This window comes from Chelonia mydas, chromosome 1, assembly GCF_015237465.2.
Source record: "Chelonia mydas isolate rCheMyd1 chromosome 1, rCheMyd1.pri.v2, whole genome shotgun sequence".
Lineage (NCBI taxonomy): Eukaryota > Metazoa > Chordata > Testudines > Cheloniidae > Chelonia > Chelonia mydas.
The window spans coordinates 256,372,519-256,400,352 of record NC_057849.1 but is presented as its reverse complement, the minus strand read 5'-3'; the positions used below and the strand labels follow the sequence as shown (position 1 = coordinate 256,400,352).

Here is a 27,834-nt window from a genome sequence, read left to right as displayed (position 1 = left end):
TCACCTTGCCTCTCTCATATCCTGGGACCAACATGGCTACAACAACACTGAAACCACGAGGACACTGTCAGCTATATCCCCTACGGAGATGTGTGGTGGGGCGGGGTGAGAGCTGTGAAAACAAGGGGTTTCCTCTCTGACAAATAGCAGAACAATCTGAAATAAATTCTCTCAAGCAGATATCAAATAAGCAAATGATCCTAATGTAAAACCTTGCAATTTGGAACGGGGGCCTTTGTTGAACTACAAGTCTCCAGGTAAAAGATCCAATTGCTCTCACAGCGCATGAGCACAGCAGAAAGGCACAATCTCATAATGAACTCGCTGCTGGGTACGTGTACTCTACTTCCCTGTACTGGATGTAATCAGAACTTGTCAACTATCGTGCTACAACTGAGATCCTCCTCCAGCTGAAGTTTGGAGCAGGAGGGTCAGAAGTCTATGTCAGCTGTAGTTACAGTAGCCACAGTGTCAGTATGTCGCAAAAAGAAAAGGAGTACTTGTGGCACCTTAGAGACTAACCAATTTATTTGAGCATAAGCTTTCGTGAGCTACAGCTCACTTCAAATAAATTGGTTAGTCTCTAAGGTGCCACAAGTACTCCTCTTCTTTTTGCGAATACAGACTAACACGGCTGTTACTCTGAAAAGTGTCAGTATGTGGCATTCTAGGTGACTCTGGATTTGTTACACTATAGTTTGTTTGGTTGAAAGATCCTGGAACAGTCAGTCTCAGTGCCAGGTGTCACTGAAAAAGAACAACTGGTTCTCAGGGAAGGGAGGGGATTCTTCTTTTGGGAGAAAGTTTGACCCTCTATGGTTTTGCAGAGAGCAACTTCTAATAGAGATGAGCTCAGCTCCTACTGGTTTGGCCAGGGGTTTCAGCTCATCTGATAGAACTGCCACTTACCGTTTCTCATGAGGATTCTCAGTAATAGCCTTGGCTAGGGTAACAAATGGGACATGCATGCACACCAGCACTGAATGACAAGGGGTCCCGGCTAATTGGTTATTATGCCCACTATGTTCAGCTCAGAGATATCATCTATAACGTGGACACCCTGAACCTCCACATCACACAGTTCCAGAATCTCCTCTGCTTCAGCATGGTGACAGGTTTCAGAGTGGTAGCCGTGTTAGTCTGTATCAGCAAAAAGAATCATAGAATATCAGAGTTGGAGGGGACCTCAGGAGGCCCCTGCCCAAAGCAGGACCAATCCCCAATTTTTGCCCTAGATCCCTAAATGGCCCCCTCAAGGACTGAACTCACAACCCTGGGTTTAGCAGGCCAATGCTCAAACCACTGAGCTATCCCCCCTCAACGAGCAGCACTTGTGGCACCTTAGAGACTAACAAAAGCTTAGGCTCAAATAAATTGGTTAGTCTCTAAGGTGCCACAAGTCCTCCTCGTTCTTTCTGCTTCCGCAGTTTTCCTACCTCAGGACCACTCCTTGACACGGATCTCTCATTCCTGATGTCTCTAGCCTTGGCATTACCTTATATCAGTGTTTCCCCCCACCTCCAAAGTGATGCCATACACACAGGCTCAAGGAGGGAGGAGACTGGGATGAGGCCAACCCCCTGCCCAGGAAGGGACCTGCTGTCTGTGTGGGCAATTCAAATTTCACCTCCATCCCCTTTCAAAATGGGATCTTTCAGAGACACGGGTAATTTCAGCAGGTGGACCTGCAGAACCCCACCAATTTTCAATCCTGTTGTTTGCTTTCATACCCTTCCCCTGCCACCCTGTCCCTCACCTCCCCAGACTGTGTTTCTACTGGTGGTACCCAGTACATGGCGGGAAGCTGGGCTGCACTGGCTGAGTGCATCACCTGATGTCATAATCTTCCTTGTGTGACAGTAGGACAGATAACCACGGAGACTGACTGGGATGTCACCGAGAATGAGTAGCCAGGAACAGGCTATCAGGAAACCAGGATCACATTTGCCACACAAGTATTTGAAGCTCTTGTAACATTTGCCTTCAAACTCCTGGTTCACCTAATACCCACACCCTACCAGCAGTGAGCCTGATCCTCACAGGGATCAGGATTTCATGGCTGACCCTGTTCAACAGAGTTCACTAGACCTAAACTCAGGGGAAAGGGGGCCCAGCTCTGAAGTTTGAATTCAAATCCCCATCTCTGTAATGGGCCTGAACAATTATCCTGGATCCAGTAACTCCTATGCATTGGGAGAAAGGGTTGAAATCTGAAGCTGGATCAGAATTTCACAGCTAGCACCCAAAACTTTGGATCTGAACAAGGGGAAGTTTGAGTCTGCATCTGAACTTCGGGGTTTCGACCCATCACTTGCCCCCAGCTATCTGAAAGAGTTTGGGAAACCATGTTGATCACAATACGCTGTTGGTGTTATAATTTAACTACAGCAGGGTCAAACTAAGGTCAGGCAAGACATCCACCACCTTCTCCCCTAATCCTCCCCTTGTCGCAGCCCAGCTTGACAAGAAAGCATGGGCCTGATTATATATTCCAATTTAGCTCCTCTCTGCATCTTGTAGTCTCTGTTCTTTTATTGTAATTGCTGCTGGTGTCTTCAGGCCCAGAAGCAATCAAGCAAAGCAAACGGCCCAACAAAAACCTGTACCAGGATTTGAATGCTCTCTCCCTCCATCCCCCTCAAGTAAATGGCAGCTCACCTCTGCCGTTGAACAGATGTTACTTGGCCTTTGGTTTTGGGTGGGTGAGTGCAGGAAGGGATTAGGAGCTGAAACTACTGCTAAATCAGTGGGAAACCCCTGAGCTGTGAAGGGATTTGAGCAGAGAGCTGTCAAGATAATTGAATTTGTACAGTAATGCCTCTCCACCCAGAGACTATATTCCCCTTCAAGGTTCCTGTGCAACACTTCTCAGAAAGGGAGGGGGAGTAATGCTACCCCAAAAGACTATTATTGTCCAAGGTAGGGGTAGGGGGCAAAAGAATGATGAATGGTCACCATGGGGAATGGCAGAGTAGTGCTCAAGATGTAGGAACTCATAACTATTTCCAGTTCAAGCCACTCTCAACAGGAGTCGCTGTAGGGAACGGGACGGGAATGCTGATTGTGGGGGTCGGTGGTCGCTGTAAGGAGGGACGGGATGGGAGCTCTGGCTGTAGGGGGGGACGCTGGAAGGAATGGAGTGGGAGCTCTGGCTGTAGGGGGGTAGTCGCTGTTGGGAATGGGGCGGGAGACCTGGCTGAGGGGGAAGTTGATGGAGGGAACGGGGCAGGAGCGCTGGCTGTGGGGAGGATGCTGGAGGGATTGGGGTGGGAGAGTTGGCTGTGGCAGGGGTCACTGGAGGGAACAGGGTGGGAACCACTGGAGGGAACGTGGTGGGAGCGCTGGCTCTGGGGGAGAGTTGCTGTAGCGAACAGGGTGGAAGCACAGGCTGGGGGAAGAGGAGATGGTGCTGTAGCAGGGGCTGTGAGGTATGGAGGTGCTGTCTGAAAGGGAACTTCAGTTACTAGAGAAGTGAGAATGAAAGGAGTTAAGACAAAAAAGCCTCGTGCAAATCTCACCCCCAACCTCTTGCTGAGATTGGCTTTCAGATCCCTGTCCACAGAGCAGTTGACATGACTTCTCAGACATGCAGCATTAATTAGTAGGGGTTTGGGGTGGTGCGTAAAAAATCCATTGTGACATCTCCGAGGCAGGGCCAGCAGCTCTCGTCAAGAAAAGTTACTTCAATTCCCAGGAAGGGGCCAGTTAGAAGAAGAGGGGGCAACGAAGGGTGAAAACAGAAAAAGGAAAAGGTGGGCAGAGGCGAGACACAGTTTTTGCCCTGTGCATTTCAGCTGTCAAAATCAATATGATATTTGCTTCACAGAATTCTAAAGTAACAGCCGTCTGTAGTTTCAGATGTTCCCTCCTCTGTGGCTCTGCCTCAATCCCCCTTGCTCCAGTTTTCTCCCCTTCTTATCGCTGTGCTGCTTTCTCTCCATCTCCCTGTCTCACGCCTCTTTGCATCTTCCTCCCCTTCCCTCTCTACTCCTCCCTCCCATCCTTCATGGATGTCCTTCTTTCACTCTTCCCCCTTCATAACTCACTCTCCCCTTTTTCCTTCTATTCACTTTCCACTCTCCCTTTCCTCTTCTCTCTCTCCTCTCTTCCTACTCTCTGTTTTGACAGTAATCACTACCCTGTGCCTTGGCAAGTCTGTCTAGCCCAGTGGCATAGGAAAGATAGGAAGTATAGCAAGAGAACACCCTGGCTTCACCAGGAGATCTTCAATGATCTGAAACTCAAAAAAGAGTTTGACAAAAAGGGGAAACTAGGTCAAATTACTAAGGATGAATATAAACACAAATAACACAAGTATGCAGGGACAAAATTAGAAAGGCCATGGCACAAAACGAGATTAAACTAGCTACAGACATAAAGGGTAACAAGAAAACATTCTACAAGTACATTAGAAGCAAGAGGAAGAACAATGGCAGGATAGACTTGTTACTCAATGGCGGTCGGGGGGGAACAATAACAGAAAATGTGGAAATGGCAGAAGTGTTAAATGACTTTTTTGTTTTTGGGCATGTCTACACTTGCCAATGACTTTTTACGGAGAAACTCAGAAGTTTCACTGCAAAGAGAAAACCACCTCCACGAGAGGTGTACAGTTCCTACCGGTGATACTTTTGCGGTGATGTGCAAGTGAAGACACGTTCTTCCCGTTTACAGAGATTTTAGCCTCCGGAGGATAACCCACAGTGCCTAGGTGACCACTCTGGCCAGCAGCTCCAATGCCAGGTAAACAGATGTCTGCCCCTCCCCCTGTAAAGCCCCAGGAACTTTGAAACTCCCCTTCCTGTTTCCTTGGCAAGTGCTCACTTATCATCTGGCCAGGTGACAATGGCTGCTCCACGGAGCAAACAATCCCCTGCTTGGAGCAATGCTGAGCTACTGGAGCTGATCAGTGTCTGGGGAGAGGAGGCTGTGCAGGGACCAGGATGCCCCCCGATCACTCCCTTCCCACAAGACCTATCCTCAAAATGGAGAGAGCTGCACTGTGGGAGACCTGCCCTCAGTGCATTGCTCTCATCAGCAATGTAACTACTGCAAATGTGAGCACGATCTGATGCCTGTGGAAGTGAGTGAAACACAAATCAGTGCTTTTCTTTTACCAAAAAGAAAAGGAGGACTTGTGGCACCTTAGAGACTAACCAATTTATTTAGTCTCTAAGGTGCCACAAGTCCTCCTTTTCTTTTTGCGAATACAGACTAACACGGCTGCTACTCTGAAACCTTTCTTTTACCAGTTCCCTATCACCGGTGAAACTGAGAGCACAAAAACTCTGCAAGCGTAGACAGTTTTCACCAAAAAGTTTAGTGGCGATTGGACATCTAACACAATGAATGTCAGTGAAAATGAGGTAGGATCAGAGGCTAAAATAGGAAAAGAACAAGTTAAAAAATTACTTAGGGTACGTCTTCATTAGCATCGTGAAAGCGCTGCCAGGGCAGTGCTTTAACGTGGCTGTGTAGTTGCAGCACCAGCACTGGGAAAGAGCTCTCCCAGCGCTGTAAAAAAATCCACCCCCACGAGGGGAGTAGCTACCAGTGCTGGGAGCACAGCTCCCAGTACCGATGTGCTGTCTACACAGCCACTTTACAGCACTGAAACTTGCAGCGCTCAGGGGTGTGTTTTTTCACACCCCTGAGCGAGAAAGTTGCAGCTCTCTAAAGTGGCAGTGTAGACAAGTCCTTAGACATTACTTAGATATCTTCAAGTCACCACAGTCTGATAAAATACATCCTGGAATACTCACGGAGCTGACTGAGGAGATACCTGAGCCTTTAGCAATTATCTTCAAAAAGTCATGGAAGATGGGAGAGATTCCAGAGGACTGGAAAAGGGCAAATATAGTGCCAATCTACAAAAAGGGAAATAAGGATAATCCGGGCAATTACAGACCAGTCAGCTTTACTTCAGTACCAGGAAAGATAATGGAGCAAATAATTAAGCGATCAGTTGCAAACACCTAGAAGATAATAAGGTGATAAGTAACAGTCAGCATGGATTTGTCAAGAACAAATCCTATTAAACCAACCTAATAGCTTTCTTTGACAGGGTAACAAGCCTTATGGATAGGGTGAAGCAGTAGACAGGGGTGCCAGAACAATTTTTATAGTGGGGGTGCTGAGAGCCATTGAATCAAACTGTAAACCTATATATAATGGAAACCACTTCAAGCCAGAGGATTCAGTAGCACCCCCAGCATCCCTAGTTCCAGCACCTATGATGGTAGATGTGGTATATCCTGACTTTAGTAAGGCTTTTGATATTGTCTCGCATGACCTCATAAACAAACTAGGAAAATTCAACCTAGAAGAGTTACTATAAGGTGGGTGCATAACTCATTGGAAAATCATTCCTGGAGTGTAATTATCAGTGGTTCACAGTCAAGCTGGAGGGACAAAATAAGTGGGGTCCCACAGGGATCGGTCCTGGGTCTGGTTCTGTTCAATATCTTCATCAATGATTTAGATAATGGCATACAGAGTACACAAGTTTGCAGATGATACTAAGCTTGTAAGTGCTTTCGAAGATACGATTAAAATTCAAAATGATCTGCACAAACTGTGAGAAATGGTCCAAAGTAAATAGGATGAAATTCAATCAGGACAAATGCAAAGTACTCCGCTTAGGAAGGAACAATCAGTTGCACACGTACAAAATGGGAAATGACTGCCTAGGAAGGAGTACTGCAGAAAGGGATCTGGCGGTCATAGTGGACTACAAGCTAAATATGAGTCAACAGTGTAATACTGTTGCAAAAAAAAAAAAAAAAGCAAACATCATTCTGGGATATATTAACTGGAGTATTGTACGCAAGACATGACAAGTAATTCTTCCACTCTACTCCACGCTGATTAGGCCTCAACTGGAGTATTGTGTCCAGTTCGGGCACCACATTTCAGGAAAGATGTGGACTAACTGGAGAAAGTCCATAGAAGAGCAACAAAAATTATTAAAAGTCTAGAAAACATGACCTACGACGGAAGATTGAAAAAAATGGGTTTATTTAGTCTGGAGAAGAGAAGACTGAGAGGGGCCATGATAACATTTTTCCAGTACATAAAAGGTTGTTACAAGGAGGAGGGAGAAATATTGTTCTCGTTAACCTCTGAGGATAGGACAAGAAGCAATGGGCTTAAATTACGGCATGGGAGGTTTAGGTTGGACATTAGGAAATACTTCCTAACTGTCAGGGTAGTTAAGCACTGGAATAAATTGCCCAGGGAGATTGTGAAATCTCCGTCATTGGAGATTTTTAAGAGCAGGTTAGACAAACACCTGTCAGAGACGGTCTAGAATAATACTTAGTCCTGCTTCGGCTGCAGGGGACTGGACTAGACGACCTCTCGCGGTCCTTTCCAGACCTACAATTCTATGATGTACAAGAGACCTTGAGTTACAAGGAAGGACAGTCCCAGTCACTTGTTCCATGTGTTGACCGATCTATTAACACATTGACCCTGGCCTGAAAGTACCAAAAGGGTCTGGCCTGGAGCACCTTCAACTCATGCCAACCACTGAAGCAGAGAACAAGCATTCAGGGAAGAGGGACACTGATCGTGAGGTCCGAGCCTAGGCCAAATAGCTTCACCAGCCACAACTTTGCACATCTTTTGCTCCTCTTCCCTATATGCTCCAGAGAGAAGAATGATGTTTAGAACCTGAGAGCAGCAAAAGAACCCGGCCAAACTGACTATGCCAGGCAACAAGAAGAAGTCACGAACAAGAGACCTTTGATAGCCACATTTTAGATGTTTTTTTTCTTCTTTCAAATGAGCTGGATTCCTTACATCAGGGGTCAGCAACCTTTCAGAAGTGGGGTGCTGAGTCTTCATTTATTTACTCTAATTTAAGGTTTCGCGTGCCAGTAATACATTTTAACGTTTTTAGAAAGTCTCCTTCTATAAGTTTATAATATATAACTAAACTATTATTGTATGTAAAGTAAATAAGGTTTTTTTAAATGTTTAAGAAGGTTCATTTAAAATTAAATTAAAATGCAGAGCCCCCTGGACCAGTGGCCAGGACCTGGGCAGTGTGAGTGCCACTGAAAATCAGCTCGCGTGCTGCCTTTGGCACACGTACCACAGGTTGCCTACCTCTGCCTTACATACAAAAGCCACAGACAGAATGGACACAAAAGGGACATGAAATAAACATGAAAGGTACACGTCATGGGCACAAGGCAACACAAACTAAGCACATAGAAAAGTCATATGCAATGGGAACAAAGAACATTGGCAAAGGTGCTTCATGACAGAAAAAAGCAGACCTGGCCCATATCCCAAAGGGCTTGCAATCGAGATGCAAAGGAGAGGGGACAGAACAGTGGGGAGTGGTTGGAGGAGGAAGAAAAGGGTTACAGCAATAGGATTACATTACTCAGTGAAAGCTGCACAGCAAGGTGGGATTTTTTTCCCCCCAGTATCTAAAAATCGTGGGTGACCCTCTTCATGGCAGTAATGAGTCTCAGGAATGGAATGAGAAGGTGCAGCCCTTGCACACCAGGTTGCAGAGGCAACAGGGTATCGAGGCTGACAACATTAGCAAGAGGGCAAAGGCAAAGGAATGCTGCTATAGGTCTCTCTCCCATGAGGAGGCAGCCAGCATGACATTGTCTCTTTCAGTCTGCGTGGTCAGCTATGTGTCCAGTCTTAGATGCCGATTGTGGTACTTCATTCCAGGGGCGATGACTCCATGTAGTCATGTGTCTCCCCTTCCCAAATAAGACCTAGGGGCATTTTAGCTACTTACCAGTCTAATTTTAGATTTCCCTTTTCTCCCACTTCAAGGTCAAGGAACCTGGTGGATATCAGTATAATAGCTGAGGAAAGGGAACATGCTGTGTTTCAAATTTCCCACCTACAATATGGAAGAGGGGCCAGGATAGTCACTCCTGAAAATTCCTTCATCCACATGGTAAGCAGGGATGGAGGGAAGGCCAATTACACTTGGAAACTCCCACCTCCAGTTTAGAAATCTGTGACCATGGAGTGAGGTGGGGGAAACATTCCAACACCCAATTCCATGGCTAATCCTTTCATTGGCTCATATTACCTTAGCATCCTATACCCCCATCCTATGTCTCCTCTCACCTGGCATACCTTGCCCAGCCCCACCCATTCAAGGATATTAAAAATCCTCTACCCTGGCACCTCAGATAGGCATATTCCTCCATACAGTTCATTCCTAGAAGTCAGAGACAATCAGCCTGGACAAACCCCCCACACCCTCTTCCAACAGCTGCCCCGATTAGTGGATGAAAGAGGCAGAAACAGCTGAACCAACCAGCTTCAAAGCACCTAAGAAGCCAATTGCTGTCTGGTTAGCATGGCTCATTCATGCTAATGGCAATAATGGCGGAGCAAGAGCAGGGAAGGCAAGAGAGCAAACAAGAAGCTAAATTGCTTAAGTGGATAGTGTATCATGAAAGACACCTGTCATGAAGCCGCATTAGTAACCTCATTAGTAAAGTATGTACCCTGGCTTATCCACAAGGAGAAAGGGGCAGACTGTCCTGAAAGCAGCATGGTGCCATTGATGTGAAGAGCTGAGTCCATGATCCATCCCCTCCACCCCAGACTGAGGCAGGTCCCCCTCACATCCTGATCTCCCTGTTGGGGCAGTCCCGCTGTGCTCATGTTCCAAGCAGTGTTGGCGTTGGCTATGGCTACCTGAACCTGACCAAGCTCGAGAGTGTTAAGTTGTTTGCAGACCTGACCCAAGCCGAATCCAACACTTGTAGCTAGGTCCCACTGGGTACAGGTCGGGTTGCAAGGCTCTACTCCAGACTCTCTACAGCACTGAGGACACTATCACCACTCCATACATATTGATTAGCAATATCACATGCTATGTATCCAGACAAACACTCAAGCATGAGGTTTGAAGGCTCTTGCACACGTTTTGCAATCACAACTTACGTGGCAAGGCTTGAAAACGGGGACTAAAGGGTCAAGCAAAACTACTGAGGAAACCATTGAATAACACTTTCCATTCCCCCCACCGAGAAAACCACCACATGACATCAGATGAGACGTGGCCAATCATGACAGTTTGCTTTAGATTTCTTTGCATACCACAAACTGATTGGCTAGGCAGTCTTATTTACTTCTTTTAAAATCAGATGTCATGGTGCTGCAATTATAACCCTTCACTAGCAGCAGAGCTGGGAGACACAATATAATTTTTGCCCTCCTTGTTTTGCTGACAATGGGAATTTTTACTCCATTTCTTATTAAAAACAAAAAATAAACAAAACAAAACCCCATGCTGTACAGGATAACTTAATTGAGTAAGTAATTTTTTTATTTAATCAGGGTTTTTTTTTATTTCTCTCCAAGCAAAGGCTTGCTGAAACCTGCCTGAGTCTATGATACCTTTCCCTAGCTGCATGGGATGTGATTATTTCACGTCCCTGTATGTTCACATTTCCTTCCAAATCTAGTAATAAGAGAAAATGTCGGAATGCCTTAAGAGTTGGAGAGACACTTTGTGACTAATATATGAGACATAATCAGGTTTTCTCTCTGTGATGAGAAAGCTAGGGGAGACTGGACAGCTCAGGGAACTGGAGAAGAATGTGGGGCCTAGGTTTTTAAAACCACAAACCTAAAAATAGGATCATAAATCCACATTTAGGCCCTTCAATAGGTGACTTGATTTCCACAAGTGCTGAGTGTTACTACCTGGCCCAATACCCCTCTGTGTAGTCATCAGTCTGTTGTGGGTGGACTCAGATGCTGGGACCCTTGTACTTCCAAGCCAACTAGGTATGGGTAAAGCCTAGCAGCTATTTCTTAGCTCTGGGATTCTAGGGAATACTTCCAGACTCAGACCTCTTTGTCCAGTGCCCTGCCTTGGGATGTGGGACACCAGCATCCAGCTGTCCTGGCCCCTGAAACCAGTGTCTGAGACCTCCGGAGCCGCCAAGCTACTTAGGCATGCTCCTCCAGAACTCCACCTAGATTGTGGGCTACTCTCTGGACTTCTAGGCAGGAAAGCACAGAACACAGGCTTAGCAAAGAACACAGTCACTTTGACTCCTAAAACACGCAGCAGTTACAGATTCTTGAAAATAACAAAAATCCCAAGGCACACCTTGTCCTAGTCAGAGCTCACTTCTTCTTGTGAGTCTGAGGTTCGTCAGAGTTTCAGGATGAATACAGTCCCTCCTGCTCTCATCCTCCTACAAGTCCTTCTTATATGTGGCCATGGTTGCCCCTCAATACAGAGCAGGGCCATGCTCTCAAACAGGACCCTTGTCTCTCTACCACGTGTTCACGCTGAGGCCAACTCTACACTAGGGACTTGTCAACACTACAAGTGCTTCGCTGGCATAGCTATACTGGTATTGCCAAGTGGGCAAAGTCACCTAGTAGAAATGCAGGTTATACCGATCAAAGAAGTTCTTCTGCCAGTATAGTAAAACCAACTCCATAAGCTATACAGGCAAAGGGATTCCTGCATCTACACTAGGGCTTTTGGCAGCATATCTATGTCCCCTTGGGGGTGTGATTTTTCCCCCACACTCCTAGCCACTATAACTATGCCAGCAAAACTTTGCAAGCATAACTTTTTCCAGCCCCCTGAGTGAAACAAGCTGTACCAGTAAAATTGCAACTACATCAGGGGCTTTTGCCAGCACAGGTATGTCAGTCGGGGAACTCATCTCTTCACACCTCTGATCGACATAGCTACGAACATTTGCTGGCATAGCTTAGACCTGGCTTGACAAGCTCCTGACTCACCAGTCAGGCTCGCTTGCCCCTTGTAGGTTCCTGTAGAGAGACCCTTGTTCCATGGGGGTGAGCCAGTAGCTGAGAGTCATTCAGTGTTGATAACAAGAGATGGCTCTCGGTGACAGTCCTTCAGCGAGGTGTTTAACACCTTCTCCGAGAAGGGCAGCTGGCTGGAACGAAGTGCAACAGGCTGCCCTTGGGCAAGCCCAGACTTGTGCAGTCATCCTGCCCATACAGCATGAGTGGAAACAGAATTCATAAACTGATACTGTCATATCCCACTGAGTAACCAGCAGCACCCATTCAGGGTGAGTCGTGTGTTCAGTCTGTTTATTCTCCATGAGGGTCACCTGGCTGGGCTTCTGGGCTCCTGAATGGGCCAGGAGAGACAGTCTGTTTGTTTATGTCTCTCTAAGGATTGTGTGCTGGGAACTTTGGGTCTGTACTTAACCCCAGAGTTTGAAGTTCAAGCGGTTAATCCCTCCCTGTTAGCGAGGGGATGAAGCTAGAAGTGTAGAAATCATCTGCCAGATGAACGGGAGTGGCAAACAGGGGAGCTGATAGAGGGAGTGTAAGAGGCTCTCTTTCTAGGTACAGTTCTATGTTCAATAGCCTGATGCCAGCAATGGACATTTTCTTTCCTGCCTGAAGCCAGACGGGACTTCCTCCACATGAAGTGGAAGTTGGTGGCTGTGCTGCAAAAATAGATTTGTGATTTGGAAGGACAAGTACTGACTCTACAGAAAGACTGATGAGTACTTGGCAAACCAGATTCAGGAAATCTCACATGCACCCCTCTCCTTGCAGAATCAAGAAAGAAAGAAACTGGTGATCAAGGAACCAGAGAGGAGGCTTGGCAGTTTGTAACCACCAGAGGCAAGAGGACCAGGCAGCATTCTGCATGGCTGGAGGCATATGAAAATGAGCTCGCTGTGACCACCAGAGAGAAGAGGACCAGGAAGAATACCCACAGAGCTAGAAGCTAGAAGTACTACTCAACCCAACCCACAAGTCTATCAAGAGTGCCCATGAAAAGATCTCAGGGTTCCAGTGACAGGCAACAGCCTTGTGGGAGGGGAGGGGGCACCTTGGGCGAAGTGGGGGTATCCTGTTTTCTCTTTGGGAAATATGGTCACCCTGCAGCTCCCAGCCACCGTGGGCAGAGGGGGGCCCGCCTGCAGCTTCCAGCTGCCATGGGCAGAGGGGGAACCCCACAGCTCCCAGCCACCATGTTGGCAGCAGAAATCATGGAGCCACAGCAGCAGAAATCATGGACAGGTCATCCCTTCCATGAATTTTTGTTTATTGCCCATAACCCGTCCCTGACTTTACTAAAAATAACCATGCCAAAATCTTAGCCTTAATTATAGGTGACTTCAGATAACTTGGACAGGTGTTGAAGGAGGAAAGGAATGTCCACGTGATCTTTTTCAGAGATCCTTCCCGTCCTGCACACAAAGGAAGACAGAAGATTCTGGGACGTGAACTGGTGCCTAAGTAAGTTGCATAAGGTAAAGGGTTTGGTTTTATGGAATACTGGCCACCTTCTGTGAGTAGAGGGAGCTGTACAATTTGGATGACCTCAGCTTGAAGAAGGGGATCCAATCTTTTATGGCAGTGGTCTCCAAAGTGGGGTGCGCAAGTCGATCGATTGGGGGGCGCAGCAGGAGGAGTGCTGCCGGAGCAAAAGGGCGGCGTGGCAGGAGGAGCACCACCGGCGGGAAAAAAAAAGGGGTGGGGGGGTGGCCCTGAGTCTTCTGGCCCATGGAGGAGCAGGGGCAGCCGCGCAGCCCAGGCCGGAAAGAAGCGGCGCTTTCCTCTTCAAAGCCGGCCAGAGAGAAGCGGCGCTTTGAAGAGGAAAGCGCCGCTTCTCTTCGGCCGCTGGCTGCGCGGCTGCCCCTGCTCCTCCTGAGTCCCCCGGCCCGTGCTCGCAGGACCGCATCCCGAAAGGGGCTTTAGAGCTGCAGGCCAGGGCCCCAGGGCCCCCTTAGCCAAGGGCCCTGCAGCCCCTAAAGCCCCTGCGTTCCGGGTGGCCCTGCCTGCTGGGGGGGGAGCTCCCAGAATCGCGACTCCCAGAATCGTGGCCATGAGGGTGGGTGCTGCGCTGCGCAGAGCCACCTGCACACCCCCTGCCCCAAACAGGAGCTGCCCCAGGTAAGGGCTCTGCACCTCCTGCCTGCCTCAGCCCTGAGCGCCCTCCCACACCCTAACTCCCTCCCAGACCCCGCACCCCACCCTGAGCGCCCGCTGTATCACAAAGTGTTAAACCAAGATTTTACAAAATAATAAAGCATAGTCAATCACATTGCTCTCACTAAAAATATTAATAATAATTTTTTTAGTGAGAGAAAATAAAATAAAATAAATTTTTTAAAATAAATATTGTTTATTTCATCTTTATCTCATCGTTTCTTAACTTCTATTTTTTGTGTATGTTTTATAATTTACATAATTAGTACAGTAGTACATACATATATAATTTATACATATACATATATTGGGGGTGCATGCTCAAAATTTTTTTACTGATGGGGTGAGCGATCAAAAAAGCTTGGAGACCACTTTCTATGGCACAGATTGGCTTGTCCAGTCAGGGGGGGCATTAGCAATGAAAGGGGAGAGTGAAAAGGGGAACAAATGAGCTCTGATTTCCCACAAAATCAAGATGTCAGTAACAAAATAATCAAGGATCAAAGGACAAGAAGAAAAATTTTAATGGCCTAGGCAGCCAGTGCCAGGAGCCTGGGTAATAAACAAAAAGAACTGGAATTGCTCATTTGTAAATATATATTTCACCTAGTTAGTATTACTGAAACCTGGTGGAAAGATCTGCACTTTTGGAATGTTAAAATCAATGGCTATAAACTATTTAGGAAGGATTGAGTGGGCAAAGGGAAGGAGGAGTGGCATTCTATGTAAAAAATGGCATTACCTGTTTCTAATGCCATTACCTGGCATTCACTGACAACTCAGAAGCAAATTATCTTGAATGCTTATGGATCAATGTTCTAACAGATAAGTAGCAAGACTGGATACGAGTTGGTGTCTGCTAAGACCACCAGATCACACTAGAGAACATGATGACTGGCTCCCTAAGCACCTACCTCTAATGTGTAGGGGGGGAAACTGCATCATCATGAGAGATTTCGGTTTCAGTGACATATCTGGAGGTCTCATGCTGCCAGTACTAAAACATCTTTGGAATTTCTAAACATTATAAATGAAAATTTCATAACTCAGAAACTGTTACATCCAACAATGGGGGAATTCTGTATTAGATGTCATTTCAACAGATATACAGGCGTTGGTCACAGAACTAAAAGTTAGCTTAGGAGAAAGTGATCATGACTTAATCACATCGGTTATGTGCAAACAGAATGAAGTCCAAACCAGTAATATGTATACTTGGTGCTTTAAAAGGGCCATTTTCCCAAAGCTTAGAACAATTATGAGCCAAATCATCTGAGTGAAAGAATTTAAAACAGAAAAATTTGAATGATAATTGGGAGCTGTTTAAGAACACTTTACAAGATGCCCAAAAAGCCACAATCCCATAATCAAGAAGAATGTCTAGTATCCTGGTTAAAAAAAATAACCTGGCTTAGAAGGAAAATGAAAGCAGCAATAACAAAAACAAAGCAAAAAGCAAAAAATACAAATGGAAAAAAGGGGCAGTTTATAGCAATGAACATAAATTAGAAACTAGAATATGTAGGAAAATCATTAGGGAAGCAAAAGGACACGAGGAAAACTCTATGGCCAGCAGAGTTAAGACAAGTAGAAAGATTTTTTTTTTACATATATCAAGAACAAAAGGAATCCTAGTAATACTATTGGTCCATTAATAGATGGAAGTGGTAGAATTGTGAATAGTAATGCAGAAGAGGAGAAATATTCAATAAATATTTCTGTTCTATATTCAGGTAAAATCCAGATGTATTTACATCATAAGATGATGGTGAAATACTTTCCATTCCAACCGTAATTAAGAAGCATTCTAAACAGAAGCTACTGATGACAGACATTATTAAATTAGCAGGTGCAGATAACTGGCATGGAAGAATTTTGAAAGAGCTGGCCAAGAAGCTCTCTGGACTGTTAATATTGATTTTTAATATTTCCTGAAAAACTGGGAAAGTTCCACAGGACTCTAAGAAAGCTAATGTTGGGCCACTATTTAAACAGGGTAAATGGGGTGACCTGAGTAAGTAAAGGCCTATCAACCTGACACCAGTCCTGTCATGGACCAAGTTATAGGTGGTCAGTTCTAGTGGTGGTCATACCTACTGCTCGGAACCAGGACCCAGAGCCAGGGAGCAGGAACAAGACACAGATGCAGGGTCAGGGGTCAGAGCCAGAACAAAAAGTCAAGTCAAGGACTGTAGCCAGATGTGGGGCATAGAAGCGGGGATCTGGAACAAGGCAAGAAGGCTGGAAGAAGGCAGGGTTCAATGTAGCAGCCAGTCAGGAATTCAAATTGCTCAGACAACTTCCTGTGCCTCCTTCTGGCTTACACAGTAAGTCTGAGTGAGTCAGAGAGACCTGACATCTCCTCCAATCAGGAGCTTTGTGGGTGGTGCCTCTGGTGAGCTTGGGTCCACCAGCCCACACTCCCTGTTGGTATCAGTGAGCTGCTGGGTAGTGAAAGCAGTCTGGGGACTACCTGGGCACATGCTGACCTGGGTTTGAGACCCATGATCCCTCATAGATCTCAGACAAATTAATGGGACAGTTGATATGGGATTCAATTAATAAAGAATTAAAGGAGGGTAATATAATTAATGCCAGTCAACATGGGCTTATGGAAAATAGATCTTATTAAATTAACTTCATATTATTGCAGGTTTTGTTGATAAAGACTATACTAGTATTGATGTAACTAGAACACCACAAAATCAACACGGCACAGATTATATGGATTCAAAATTGGCTAACTGATGAGTCTCAAAATGTAACTGTAAATAGGGAATTATCATCAAGCAGGTGTGTTACTTAGGGTGACCAGACAGCAAGTGTGAAAAATCGGGACAGGGGCTGGGGGGTAATAGGCACCTATATAAGACAAAGCCCCAAATATCGGGACTGTCCCTATAAAACCAGGACCCTAGTGTTCCTAGGGGTCCCACATTAGTTCTTGGTCCTACACTATTTAATATTTGTATCAGTGACTTGGAAAAAAAAATAAAATCATTACTGATAAAATTTGCAGGTGACACAATGGTAGAGGAAATGGTAAATAATGAAGAGGTCTGATCACTGATACAGAGCAATCTGGAGCAAACAATATACATTTCAATGTAGTCAAATGTAAGCTCAGACATCTAGGAAAAAAGATGTAGGCCATACTTACAGGATGTGGGACTCTATTCCGGTAAGCAGTGACTCTGAAAAAGACAGGCGGGTCATGGTGGATAATCAGCTGAACATAAATTTCCTAGCGTGACCCTATGCTAATGTGATCCTTAGATGCATTGACAAGAATATTAAATAAAGTAGAGAAGTTCTCTGACCTCTGCATTAAGCACTGAAGCATCTGCTACTGGAATATTGTGTCCAGTTCTGGTGCTCACACTTCAAGAAGACTCTTGTGTGACGCTATATGGAATATGGGTGACACTTTATGATATTGTTCATACCAATATTATAAAATTGCAATGAATCATGCCAGATATGCCGTGTGAGGTATCTGAAAAAATGTTATAATTTGCCAGGTATGATTATCTTGTTCATATGTTTGTATCACCTTTGTATTATGAGTTATAGATATGTAGGGTATATCTGTATTTCCAAACTTGATCTGTGTTTCTGAGTGACACCCCCAGACAGAATGGCACCAGCACTAGGCCTGCTTGATGGCCCATCAAGGGACATCAGCTGTACAATGAACCCACTGAAAGGAGCCAAGACTACACCTTATGACTCAGCAAGGCATGCAGGGGCATGCCTATGAAGAGAACTCTAAGGCCTTTCAATGACATGTGCTATGAGTTTGTTGTGTTTGAAACAAAGGAAGTACCAGACACATGGCAAAAAGACTATAAAGGGCAGCTGCATCATCTCCATTTTGTCATCAATCCTGCTTCTTGTCTTCAATCCTGCTTCTTACCTCTGGAGTAACTTTTCTACAAACTGAAGTTCTGAACAAAGAACTGAATGATCCATCCAAGCTGTGGATGTGTTCCAGAGGGACTTTCAAGCCAGCAAACTCACCAATACTGCTAAGAACCTGATACATGGACTTTGAAGTCTTTGTATGTATGTGACTGCTTTACCATTTAACATCTCTCTTCTTGTTCTTTCGTTTTTCTTATAATAAACCTTTAGTTTAGACACTAAAGGATTGGCTGGCAGCGTGGTATTTTGGGTAAGATCCAAACTTATACTTACCTGATAATGTGGCTGACCTTTTGGGGTCAGAAGAACATTTTGTATATGTGAGCAGAGTTTTTTAAATAACTGCTCACTGTATTGGACCTATATACTGACTGGGAACCAGAGAACTTGAATACAATAAAGGGGGCTGTGTGATTTATTTTTTGCTTCTTGATAACCAGTGTGGGGGATCAGAAGCACAGTTTTTGACTGGTTGGGGAGTTTAACTTCACCATTACCCACCAGTCTTGGGAATACATGCTCTCCCTTTTGCAGCCTGCTCTGACCTTGGCATTTCCAGTGAGGGCTGCCCCAGGCACCTCGAGTCACATCTTGAAAAATTGGAGAAGGTTCAGAGAAGAGCCACAGGAATGATTAAAGAATTGGAAAACATGCCTTATAGTAAGAGACTCCAGGAGCTCAAACTATTTAGCTTATCAAAGAGAAACTTCAGGGTGATTTGATCACAGTCTGTAAGTACCTCCATGGTGAACAGGAATTTGATAATAGAGAGTTCTTCAATCTAGAAGACAAAGGTATAGCAAGATCCAATGGCTGGAAGCTGAATCTAGACAATTTCAGTCCAGAACTGGAGCACAAATTTTTAACAGAGACAGTAACTAACCAGTGGAACTATTTGCCAAGGATAGTAGTGGATTCTCCATCACTGGAAATGTTTAAATCAAGATTGGATGTTTTTCTGAAAAGCATGCTCTAGTTCAGTGACAGCTATTGGACTTGGATCAGGAACACATTCAGGGAAGTCCTAAGGCCTTTGTTACACAAGAGGTCAGACTAGATGATCACAACAGTCTCCTCTGGCCTTATGTAATCTATGAACATCAGCCCTTTCCCCTCAACCTACACACACACGTATGCGCATGTAAGGACAGGTCACATGAATATCCCAATCTGGACTTGAAGTGGGCCCCACAAAACAGGTCAGAGATAAAGTTAACATCCCACCAAGGTCAGGTAATAATGGCATCTAGGATCAGGACAGGTAAAGTAAACACCCCTCCCTAAATAGGAGGTGATCCCCCCACAGATCCAGGAGGGTGGCACGATTATATAACACCTCAGCTAACTGGCAACCCTCAGAGCAGGACATTCAGAGTGTATTCTTCATCCTGAATAGGCAGTGACCCCCTCCGACCTCAAGCACACGCGCACACACACACACACACACACACACACAAAAATTGATTTGGACAAGGAAAGTGAATACATCACTATTTACAGGCATTCAGCTGCCAGATCAGGACAGAGAGAGTGAATATTCCATCCCAAAAATTGGTGGCCTAGGTCTGGAGACATTGACCTACGTTCTCCAGAGCGATTAGTGATTTTGGGTGCCCAAACTGGAGACCGTAAAAGGAGCCTGGTTTTCCAGGTCCCATTAAGTTGTCTCAACTTGAGCACCAACAAAATCCAGCATGCAAAATCACTAGACATTTTTGGGAAATGCAGGCCATAAATCACAGAGATAACATCTAAAGCAAAAGGTGGAGAGGAAGGCATCCCACCAGGATAGTTGGTGACAACTGCAGCCCACATTAGACATCTGGGTACCTGGAGACTACTGTCATCCAGTGACTAGTTGAGGGCTGAAATATCTACAAGCTAGACTGCAGCCTCATCGCTCATGTGCGCGCAGGCATATGTGTTCTTTAACCCTGCAACAGCTGTCTTCGTTTTGGGAGCTTGCAGATTTCTTAAAAGGAATAATAAAGGAGGAAAATATTGACTTAGTCAAGGCTGGTTTTGAGGGTTGTTTTTTTTTTAGTTTTGGTTTTTTTTTTTCTAATCCACTCCAAAAACTAGGGAGGCAAGGGGGAGAAAGTTCTGGTGATGTCAGCTTCCATTGCCATGGAAACTGAACATTTTAGTGACAAACAAGTCTTCTTCCTCAAGCGGCTGGATTGTGTGGGGAGTGAGGGAGAGCAGGGCAGGGGGGCGGACAAGGGAGTTCAGTTAACTAAAAACTATAGCTTCTGCTTTCTAAAGGTAGTGAAAAGAGAGCGAGAGAAAAAAACGACCAAACGAATAAATGACTTTAACAAATGAACAAGTGAACAAAGTTTATGCAACCCAAACACTGTTTGGGGTGATTGTCAGCAAATGACTGTTCTTTTTGTTTTTTGCCACATTTTTGGGTAAAGGATACTATTGTCCACAAATAGTCAGAGGGAGGTCATTTGAACCATACGAATGCCCAATACGATAGTCTCCCCTGCTGTCTGTTGTTCCTCTGCTTTTTCTGGCCACAGGGTGATCTTTTAATCCTGGCCTCTCAGTCTGGTGGACTGGATGGTTGTTTGTTTTGGGGCAGGCGAGTTGTTGTTTTTCCCTTGATTTGAGGAGAGGAGCCTGATTGTGCCTAGTTCTATCATCTCCCCCAATACCACGTTTTCCTTATTTGAGCCAAATTTGGGTCCTATTGAATCAATGAGAGCTCTGCCATGGAATTGATTTGGAACAGGACATGGCCCTCAGTACAGGAAAGGGGAGAGGAATGACTTGATTCTGATTTAGGAAGTAGTTAAATCAGATAGGAGACATGAGGATCCAGTGTCAAGGATTTCCATGGGACTTCCAGGCGAACAGAGGTTCCTAACCGAGTCAGTTCTAGTCAGAGATGAGCCAGCGAGGAGGGGTTGGGATTTTGGACAGGTTTACGTGAGGATTTGGGTTTGAGGCTGAATCAGAACTGGAGTTCTGGGGTTGGGTTTGAGGCTGAATAAAAGCTTGCATTCAGATTTTGATGGCAAACATTAGTTTGATCACACCCCAATTGTATAAGCAATATTAATGGATTTCAAATAATAAAACAACAAATAACAACAACTAGTTCCTACATAGCACTAATGGCTCTCTTTCTCTCTCTGACAGATAACATAATATATACATTATAAAATAGCTTATATATATATCCCTGCACAGATACAAAATTGATATCCGTGGTTGCGGATATTTGTGGATATAGAGTGGATATCCACGGAGCTGCAGGGCTCTACCAGGAACCACAGTGGCAAAAGCAGTAGCATGTCAGGCCATCGCTTGCAGGAGCCAGCGCCCAGCCTGGGCAGCTCCTCCAGAGTGGCTGTACCGCCTCCAGCTCTGCCCACTGCGGCAGCACGAGGCTGACCGGCAGCTGTCCCTGGTCACGCTAGTGTGTACAAGCAGCTCGCACGCTCCTGGACAAGAGACGCACACGCAGAGGTGCTGGAACAATTTGTATGGGGTGGGGGCGGGGGAGGTTGAGAGCCATTGAACCAAACTGTAAACCCTGGTTATAATGGAAACCACTTCAAGCCAGGGGGTGCGGCAGCACCCCAGGCACCCCTAGTTCCAGCACCTATGCGCACACCACTGCATAGAAGAGACTCCTGTCCGGGAGCATGCAAGCCACTTGCACACCTTAATGTGACCAGGGACAGCTGATGGTGAGCCTAGTGCCACCCCAGTGGGCAGGGCTGGGGGCAGTACACCCACGTGGGATGAGCTGCCCAGGCTGGGCGCTGGCTCCTGCGAGTGACGGCCCAACACGCTGCTGCTTTCGCTGCTGTGGTTCCTGGTAGAGCCCTGCAGCTCCACGGATATCTGCTTTATATCCATGGATATAAATTTTGTACCCACACAGGGCTCTACTTATATACGTAAATGGGAGAAATCTCTCTCATGGGAGAAGTCTTGTGAGACCAGACAGTCTCAAGAGATTTCCACCATCATCGATATCTCATGAGGACAGTTGCACCAGAACCAGAAAACAAGCCCCTTCCAGTTCTGAATCTGAAATGAAACCATAACATCCTTGGATTTGTATCCAGGACTTGATTTGAAATCTCCCATGATATCAGAAGGGCATAGGCAGCACGTGACTCTTTCTTTTGGGGAGGCTACTCTCAACAGTGCTGGAAGCTCTGTAGAAGTGGGGGGGCCACCAGCGCCCAGGCGGTGGCCACGCCCCTCCCCCAGGGCTCCCCCCACACTCTGCCCTTCCCCTAGGCCTTGCCACCGCTCTGCTTCTTTCCCCGAGATCCCGCTCTCATTCGCTCCTCTCTGCCTCCTCTCCCCCATCTTTTGCCCTTAAGGCAAGAAAAAAAGGGGGAGGGCATAACCCTCCCACTTTTAAAAGTGAGGGTGCCAAGGCCAGGGGCACTGGAATGGGGGGTGCGGGGTTGGGGGCCATGGCCCCATCAGATACGAAGGACTTCCTGCCTTAAGGGCAGGGCCCTGGGGAGGAGGGGAGGCAGGGCCATGGTCTGGGCACCAATGGCCCCACCATTTCTAGGGAGCTTCCGGCACTCCTGCTCTCAGGGCACAAAGGCGGTGGGCTGGTGCTCCTCAAAAGGAAGATGACCTGCATCTGGCATTTGCTCCCTACATGGCCAGCCTGTTTTATTTTGGGGAGTCTTAGCCTCCCCACGCCTCCTCTATGCGCTGCCCATGCAGAAGGGGTTCAAATTTGAGGTTCTAGTCTAGCATCTCCGGTGCTGGAGTTGGACATGGAAAGGTGAATGGCATTCCCTAATGGGATATGCGCTTAGTGTCAGGCCGGGAGAAGCCATCCATTTCCCATCCTCTTCATTCCACATCAATGAACTGGATTTCTGTGTCCACCTGGAATGAAGTCTTAATCCCAACCTGAATGACAGCGTGGTTAACATGGTCAGAGAAATACAACCAGCTCCAAGCCACCCCATTTCAAATGCACTTATTGTCCTTTTCAATTCAGAAATCTGAGCTATGATACCCCTCCTTTAACATCACTTCTCACGCCACTACACCACCCCCTCCATACGCTCAACTGCACCTCGTCTTACAGAGGTTCAGAACCAGTACGCTGGGATGTAGAATGTAGCATGATTCAGTTGTTTTAATTTATTTTCACTGACTAGCTACTGCTCACCACAATGTGTGGTCAGTATAATTAAAGACGCTAGCTACTGAAAAACCAGGCTCAGGGATTGTAAGAGTGGAAGTCTCTTCCCATCTCGCCCATGTTGCTTTAGGGGTTGAAAAACAGGATCTTTCATTTTCTTCCATTCTCTTTTAGATACAGGCCGATTTCACCGCTGGGCACCTAACTTCATCTCCCAGACAACAAATTAAATGAGTTTGAAGGTCTCAGTTTAGTGCATCAGAAAACAATTGTCCTCACACCCAAAGGGAAACATCTTTCAAGCCTTGTTGCAGACAGGTGTATTAAAAACAAAGATAAAAGATGGCCCTATTATTCACCCTGGGGAACAGTTGTGAGAGGTAAGCTTGAATGGCTCTGCCAGCTCAACCAGTGATACACTGAGTTCTAGATGACAATGGAAGCTGGCTGTTTCCTGCAGGGAGGAAAAGGGCGATTGGACTAGCTCTAGAAAGGAGCTGTTTATGTTTTGTTTTGCTGTAAAAAACCCAGGCCATATTTTCTTCTTTAAACAGCAAAATTTCTGCCACAGGGCAAGTTGATTAAAAACAAGCAACTCTTGTAAAGCTGCACTCGCCAGTGCAAGGAGTGAAATGTCACCACACATTCAAGGGGCAATCCTTGTGGGCTTTTGGCTGTGCACACACAGAAGCTTGGGAAGTGGAAATCAGAGCTTCACCATAGCAACTTTGTTGTTAAAAATGCTCAAATGTCAACTTGTCCCTCAGGTGCTGTGGGGTGGACTCATGTGATGCAAAGGCAGAAACCCACAGTTTCTAAAAGGATGTTTTTAACCGGAAAGCTGAGCTAATGGGAGCAGAGCTTTTCACTGACTTGGGCCAAGGTGACACCTCATTGGACCAATTACGTTAAAAAAGGTTGCTGGGTTTCAGAGCCAGAGCTTCAGCTGACGTAAAGCAGCTTAGCTCCCCTGCACTGAGGAAGTTACACCCATTCATATGAGGGGAAGGTCTGGCTTTCAGTGTCTGCTTGTTTCTCCCCAATCCTGCTGAACTGAGCACATGTGTGATTCCAGTTTCTCAGGGACGATGCCCACAAAGCAACACAGCCACAAAAACACCGTGGGCGGGTTTTGCTCTCAGTTACAGCAGGGCAAATCAAGAGTAGCAATGTTGACTTCACAGGAATTGTTCTGGCCTTTCACTAAAGTAAATGGGAGCTGAATCTGTTTCTGTGCGTAAAAAACCCCAAGAACCTTCTATTCTCTTCCAGCATTTGCCACAAGACTGAGATGGGTACCATGTCCCAACTGCATGCAACACTCCAGCACTCCAACACTGTGAAAACACAGAAAACAGTTAACCTACCCAGCCATCACAATGAAGAAATCCAGGCGGTTCCAGGTGTCTCCAAGGTAACACTTCTTGCCAAAGATCCCAAGGGCCACCATCTTCAGCACCATCTCCATGGCAAAGAAGATGAAGATGAAATCATCAAATACCTGAAGGAGCCACAGGAAAAAAGGAGGCTAAGTTTAACAAGTGCTTGCTGCCCTTTTGGTCTACAGTTCAAAGTGTGTAAATGAATATAAATTTCAGCGTGCACAAAAATGAGCGACTGACAGTTCTGGACAGTGGAGATGCTGGGCAAGTTTCCTTGGAACATGGCTGGGTGAATAGGAATGCATAGAGGTATAAGTGAACTCTCTATATTCTTGTGCCCTCGACTACATTCAATCTATCTCTCTCACTCTCTGGAAAACTCTTGTAATTTTTTTAAAGCAAGCTAGTTTGTTGCTATGAGTATCCTTGTTGAGAGAAATTTGAGGCTCCGCTACATCATGTTTGCTGGGGCCCTGCCCTTTCACTTTATTTAAACAGACTTTACAGATTTACAGTTTGGGAGGGGGGCCCTGAACTCAGGGCCTCAGTGCAATTGTCCCTGATTTCCCCCCTCCCCACAATCAGCCCTTTTTCAGAAAAAGCTGAGTGCAGATGGAAGGGAAACATCAGACATAACAATTAGAACACTGTCCAGAGCCTCAGACAATGGTGCACCTGCTCCCATTAAGGGTCAGGAGACTGTTTACCTGCAAGATCTTGCACCGGTCATTGAGACAGTCCATATCATCACAAGGCTGGTACATCCCCAGGGTAACACAGTTCAGCAGAATCACCATCATGCTGACACACTCGAACCAAGTGCAAAGGAGAATAAAGAGTCAAGGAAAACTCAGCTATGGTCAACTGACCTAAAACTTGGGATGACAAAATAGACACCTTTAAAGAAAAGAAAATCTCAGGTGATATAATAACCAAGTCATCGATCCCTATATTTTCTGTCTCCATCCTTTACCCTCCTTCTCCCATTCCATTCCAGGAAAAAAACCAAGTTGAAACTCATTTTGGGGACAGATTCAAGTAACTCAAAGCATTGTGGGCAAATTAACATCCATTGTTAAACACAGACACACACCAACTTCTTGTTTCAGTGGTTTGCTGAATTGTTACAAATTAAGTGTGATAGAAACAGATTTCCCATCATGCCCTCCACTGAAAAGCTGCAAAGGCCTTCAGCATATGAGGACAGGGTTCATTCAACATAATGGAGTGGAACCTAGAAGTAAGAGTCTCTCCTGGGGAGAATACAACTTAAGGTTTGAAAGCCTAGAAATCATTTTCTCTCCTTGATAAGAACCTAGAAACATGGAACTGCCATAATGGAACAGATCAATGGGCTATCTAATCTGTTATTCTGCCTCCAACAGTAATCAATGTTGGATAAAACTTCCATGATGTGCCTAATTGTGCTATACTATCACCACAGGGGAAAATTGTGTTCCTGACCCCAGCTGGTGACCAGTTTATGTCCAGAAGCATGAGGATTGATAGTCTTTGTAATTGTTTTCTTAGCTATATTGGTGTCTCTGCAGATGCTACACTTATTCATAAAAAATGTTGAATCCTTTGTTTAAACTAAAATATCTGCTTCGATAATAGCCAGCAGCATTGAGTTACGCTGGCTAATTATACTTTACATTAAAAAGTGTTTCCTTCTATTTGTTTTTAATGAACTGTCTTTTAATTTTATCAAGTACTGCTCCATTTCTACATTAGGGGGCAGCGTAAACAGGAGTGCTTGAATGACTTTCTCTATACCCTTCAGAATTATATACCTCTCTCCTCTTATTCTTCTCCCTTCCCAACTAAACAGACTTGGGGCCTGGATTTCACTTATACTAACCCCCCTTTACAGTGCTCTAGAAATGTGAAAGGGCCCTAAAGTGGGTGTCAGTCCTTTAAGGGGATGTCTACACACAAGAAAAATCCCACAACTGGCCTGTGCCAGCCGACTTGGGCTTAAGCTGTGGGGCTGTTTCATCACTGCGTAGACTTATGGGCTCAGGCTGGAATCTGTTCTCTGGGACCTTCCCACCTCACAGAGTCCTAGAGCCTGGGAAATCAAGGGGAATCAGGGCCTTACGTGCCCATGGTGGTTCTCTGAAGTCCATCTGGGATTAACTGGTTAATGGACAATTAGCAGCAGAGCAACTGCTTCCTATAAGGCTCCCTGACAGGAAGAAGAAAGTGCTGCTAGAGAGGAGAAGCTTGGCTTGTAACTAAAAGGCAACCCTGAGAGAGGGTGTTCCCATGGGGAGGGAACAGCTTCCTGAAAGGCAACCTGAAGGAGTGACAGTTCTTCAGGCTGGAAGGGAGACGAACAGTGTACCCGGCAAGGCAAGGGCATGAGATGGTTTCCAAAAGAGGAGTGCCTAAAGAAGGAACCAGAGTGTGATCCCACGTGGAGTGGGCAAGAGTTCAGAAGGAACTGGAGACTGTTTACTTACTAGAGTAAGGTTTACTTATGTCATTTTCTGTTATCAATAAATGAGGCTCTGAGGCACTTCTTAAAGGACAAAAGTCTGGTTTGTATTGGTTTGTACCTGAGAGATGGAAAACTGAGCTAAGATGTGCTGGTGACACCTTGCTCAGACTCCAGGGGGTGCAAAGACATGGGGCTACAGCGTCAACAGGACCAAAACCTTTTCTTAAGAGCTTAAGAGTCCATTATTAAAGAACAATCTCATGCTGTGGTGTCTCTCACTCCTTACATAAGTGAACGCAAAATGGTGGCCTAGACTTCTGTCACGTCTCAAGAAGACTCCAAATCCTGTAGTTTGTTTTGTGGGGTTCTTCCTTGCGTGTCATGTGATAGTGAAGCACATCAAACCTGCACTCTCTGGGATGGAGGACTATGAATTCCCTTCCTTCTCCTCCACTGCCCTCACCGAAGAACAGGAACAGCAGTCAGCTTCCTTTTGTCATGACATCAGACAAATGCTCAGCAAGGGCACTGGCAGAGCTCTGTGTTAATCATGCTCAAAGGCAGTTCAAAGAACACATTCCTCCTGTGCTCCTTTGTGAGGCCAGCACCAGGTTTAGTAGAAAGTAATGCACACAGGGCCCTATTTAGCTCCCTATTTAGCTTCACGTGGTCCCTTCCCCAGTTTTGCCCCCCATCATTCACTGGCTTCTGCCTTCCCACCCCTCACAGCCATGCCAGGAAGGTCCTTTCTGCTTATTTTTGTATGAATAGATTCTTTTAGCACCAAGTTTTAAAACAAACTGCCTGCCTGCCAGGAAAATGTTATGAAGTATGAGAGAGATGAGGAAGAATAAGAACCTATTTTATCAGACCAGCTGCTGTTGGTGGAAGGTATGAGCTCTGTGTAGCTCAAAAGCTTGTCCCTTCCATCAACAGCAGCTGGTCCGATAAAAGAAACTACCTATCCTACCCTGTCTCTCTCATATCCTGGAACCAAC

The 27,834-nt window shown here is 45.7% G+C and overlaps 1 protein-coding gene across 1 annotated transcript in view; it reads right to left on the bottom strand.

The window, feature by feature from the left end:
- Window positions 1-25,211, bottom strand: part of CACNA1I (calcium voltage-gated channel subunit alpha1 I) — a 124,953-nt gene extending 99,742 nt beyond the window's left edge. Inside the window, exons 1-2 of the mRNA XM_043543708.1 lie at window positions 25,101-25,211; window positions 24,379-24,512 (exon numbers count right to left, since the gene is read on the bottom strand). Of these exons, the coding sequence (XP_043399643.1) occupies window positions 24,379-24,512; window positions 25,101-25,193 (227 nt within the window). The 5' untranslated portion in view covers window positions 25,194-25,211. The remainder of the gene's footprint in view (window positions 1-24,378; window positions 24,513-25,100) is intronic.
- Between the last annotated feature and the right edge of the window lie 2,623 nt (window positions 25,212-27,834).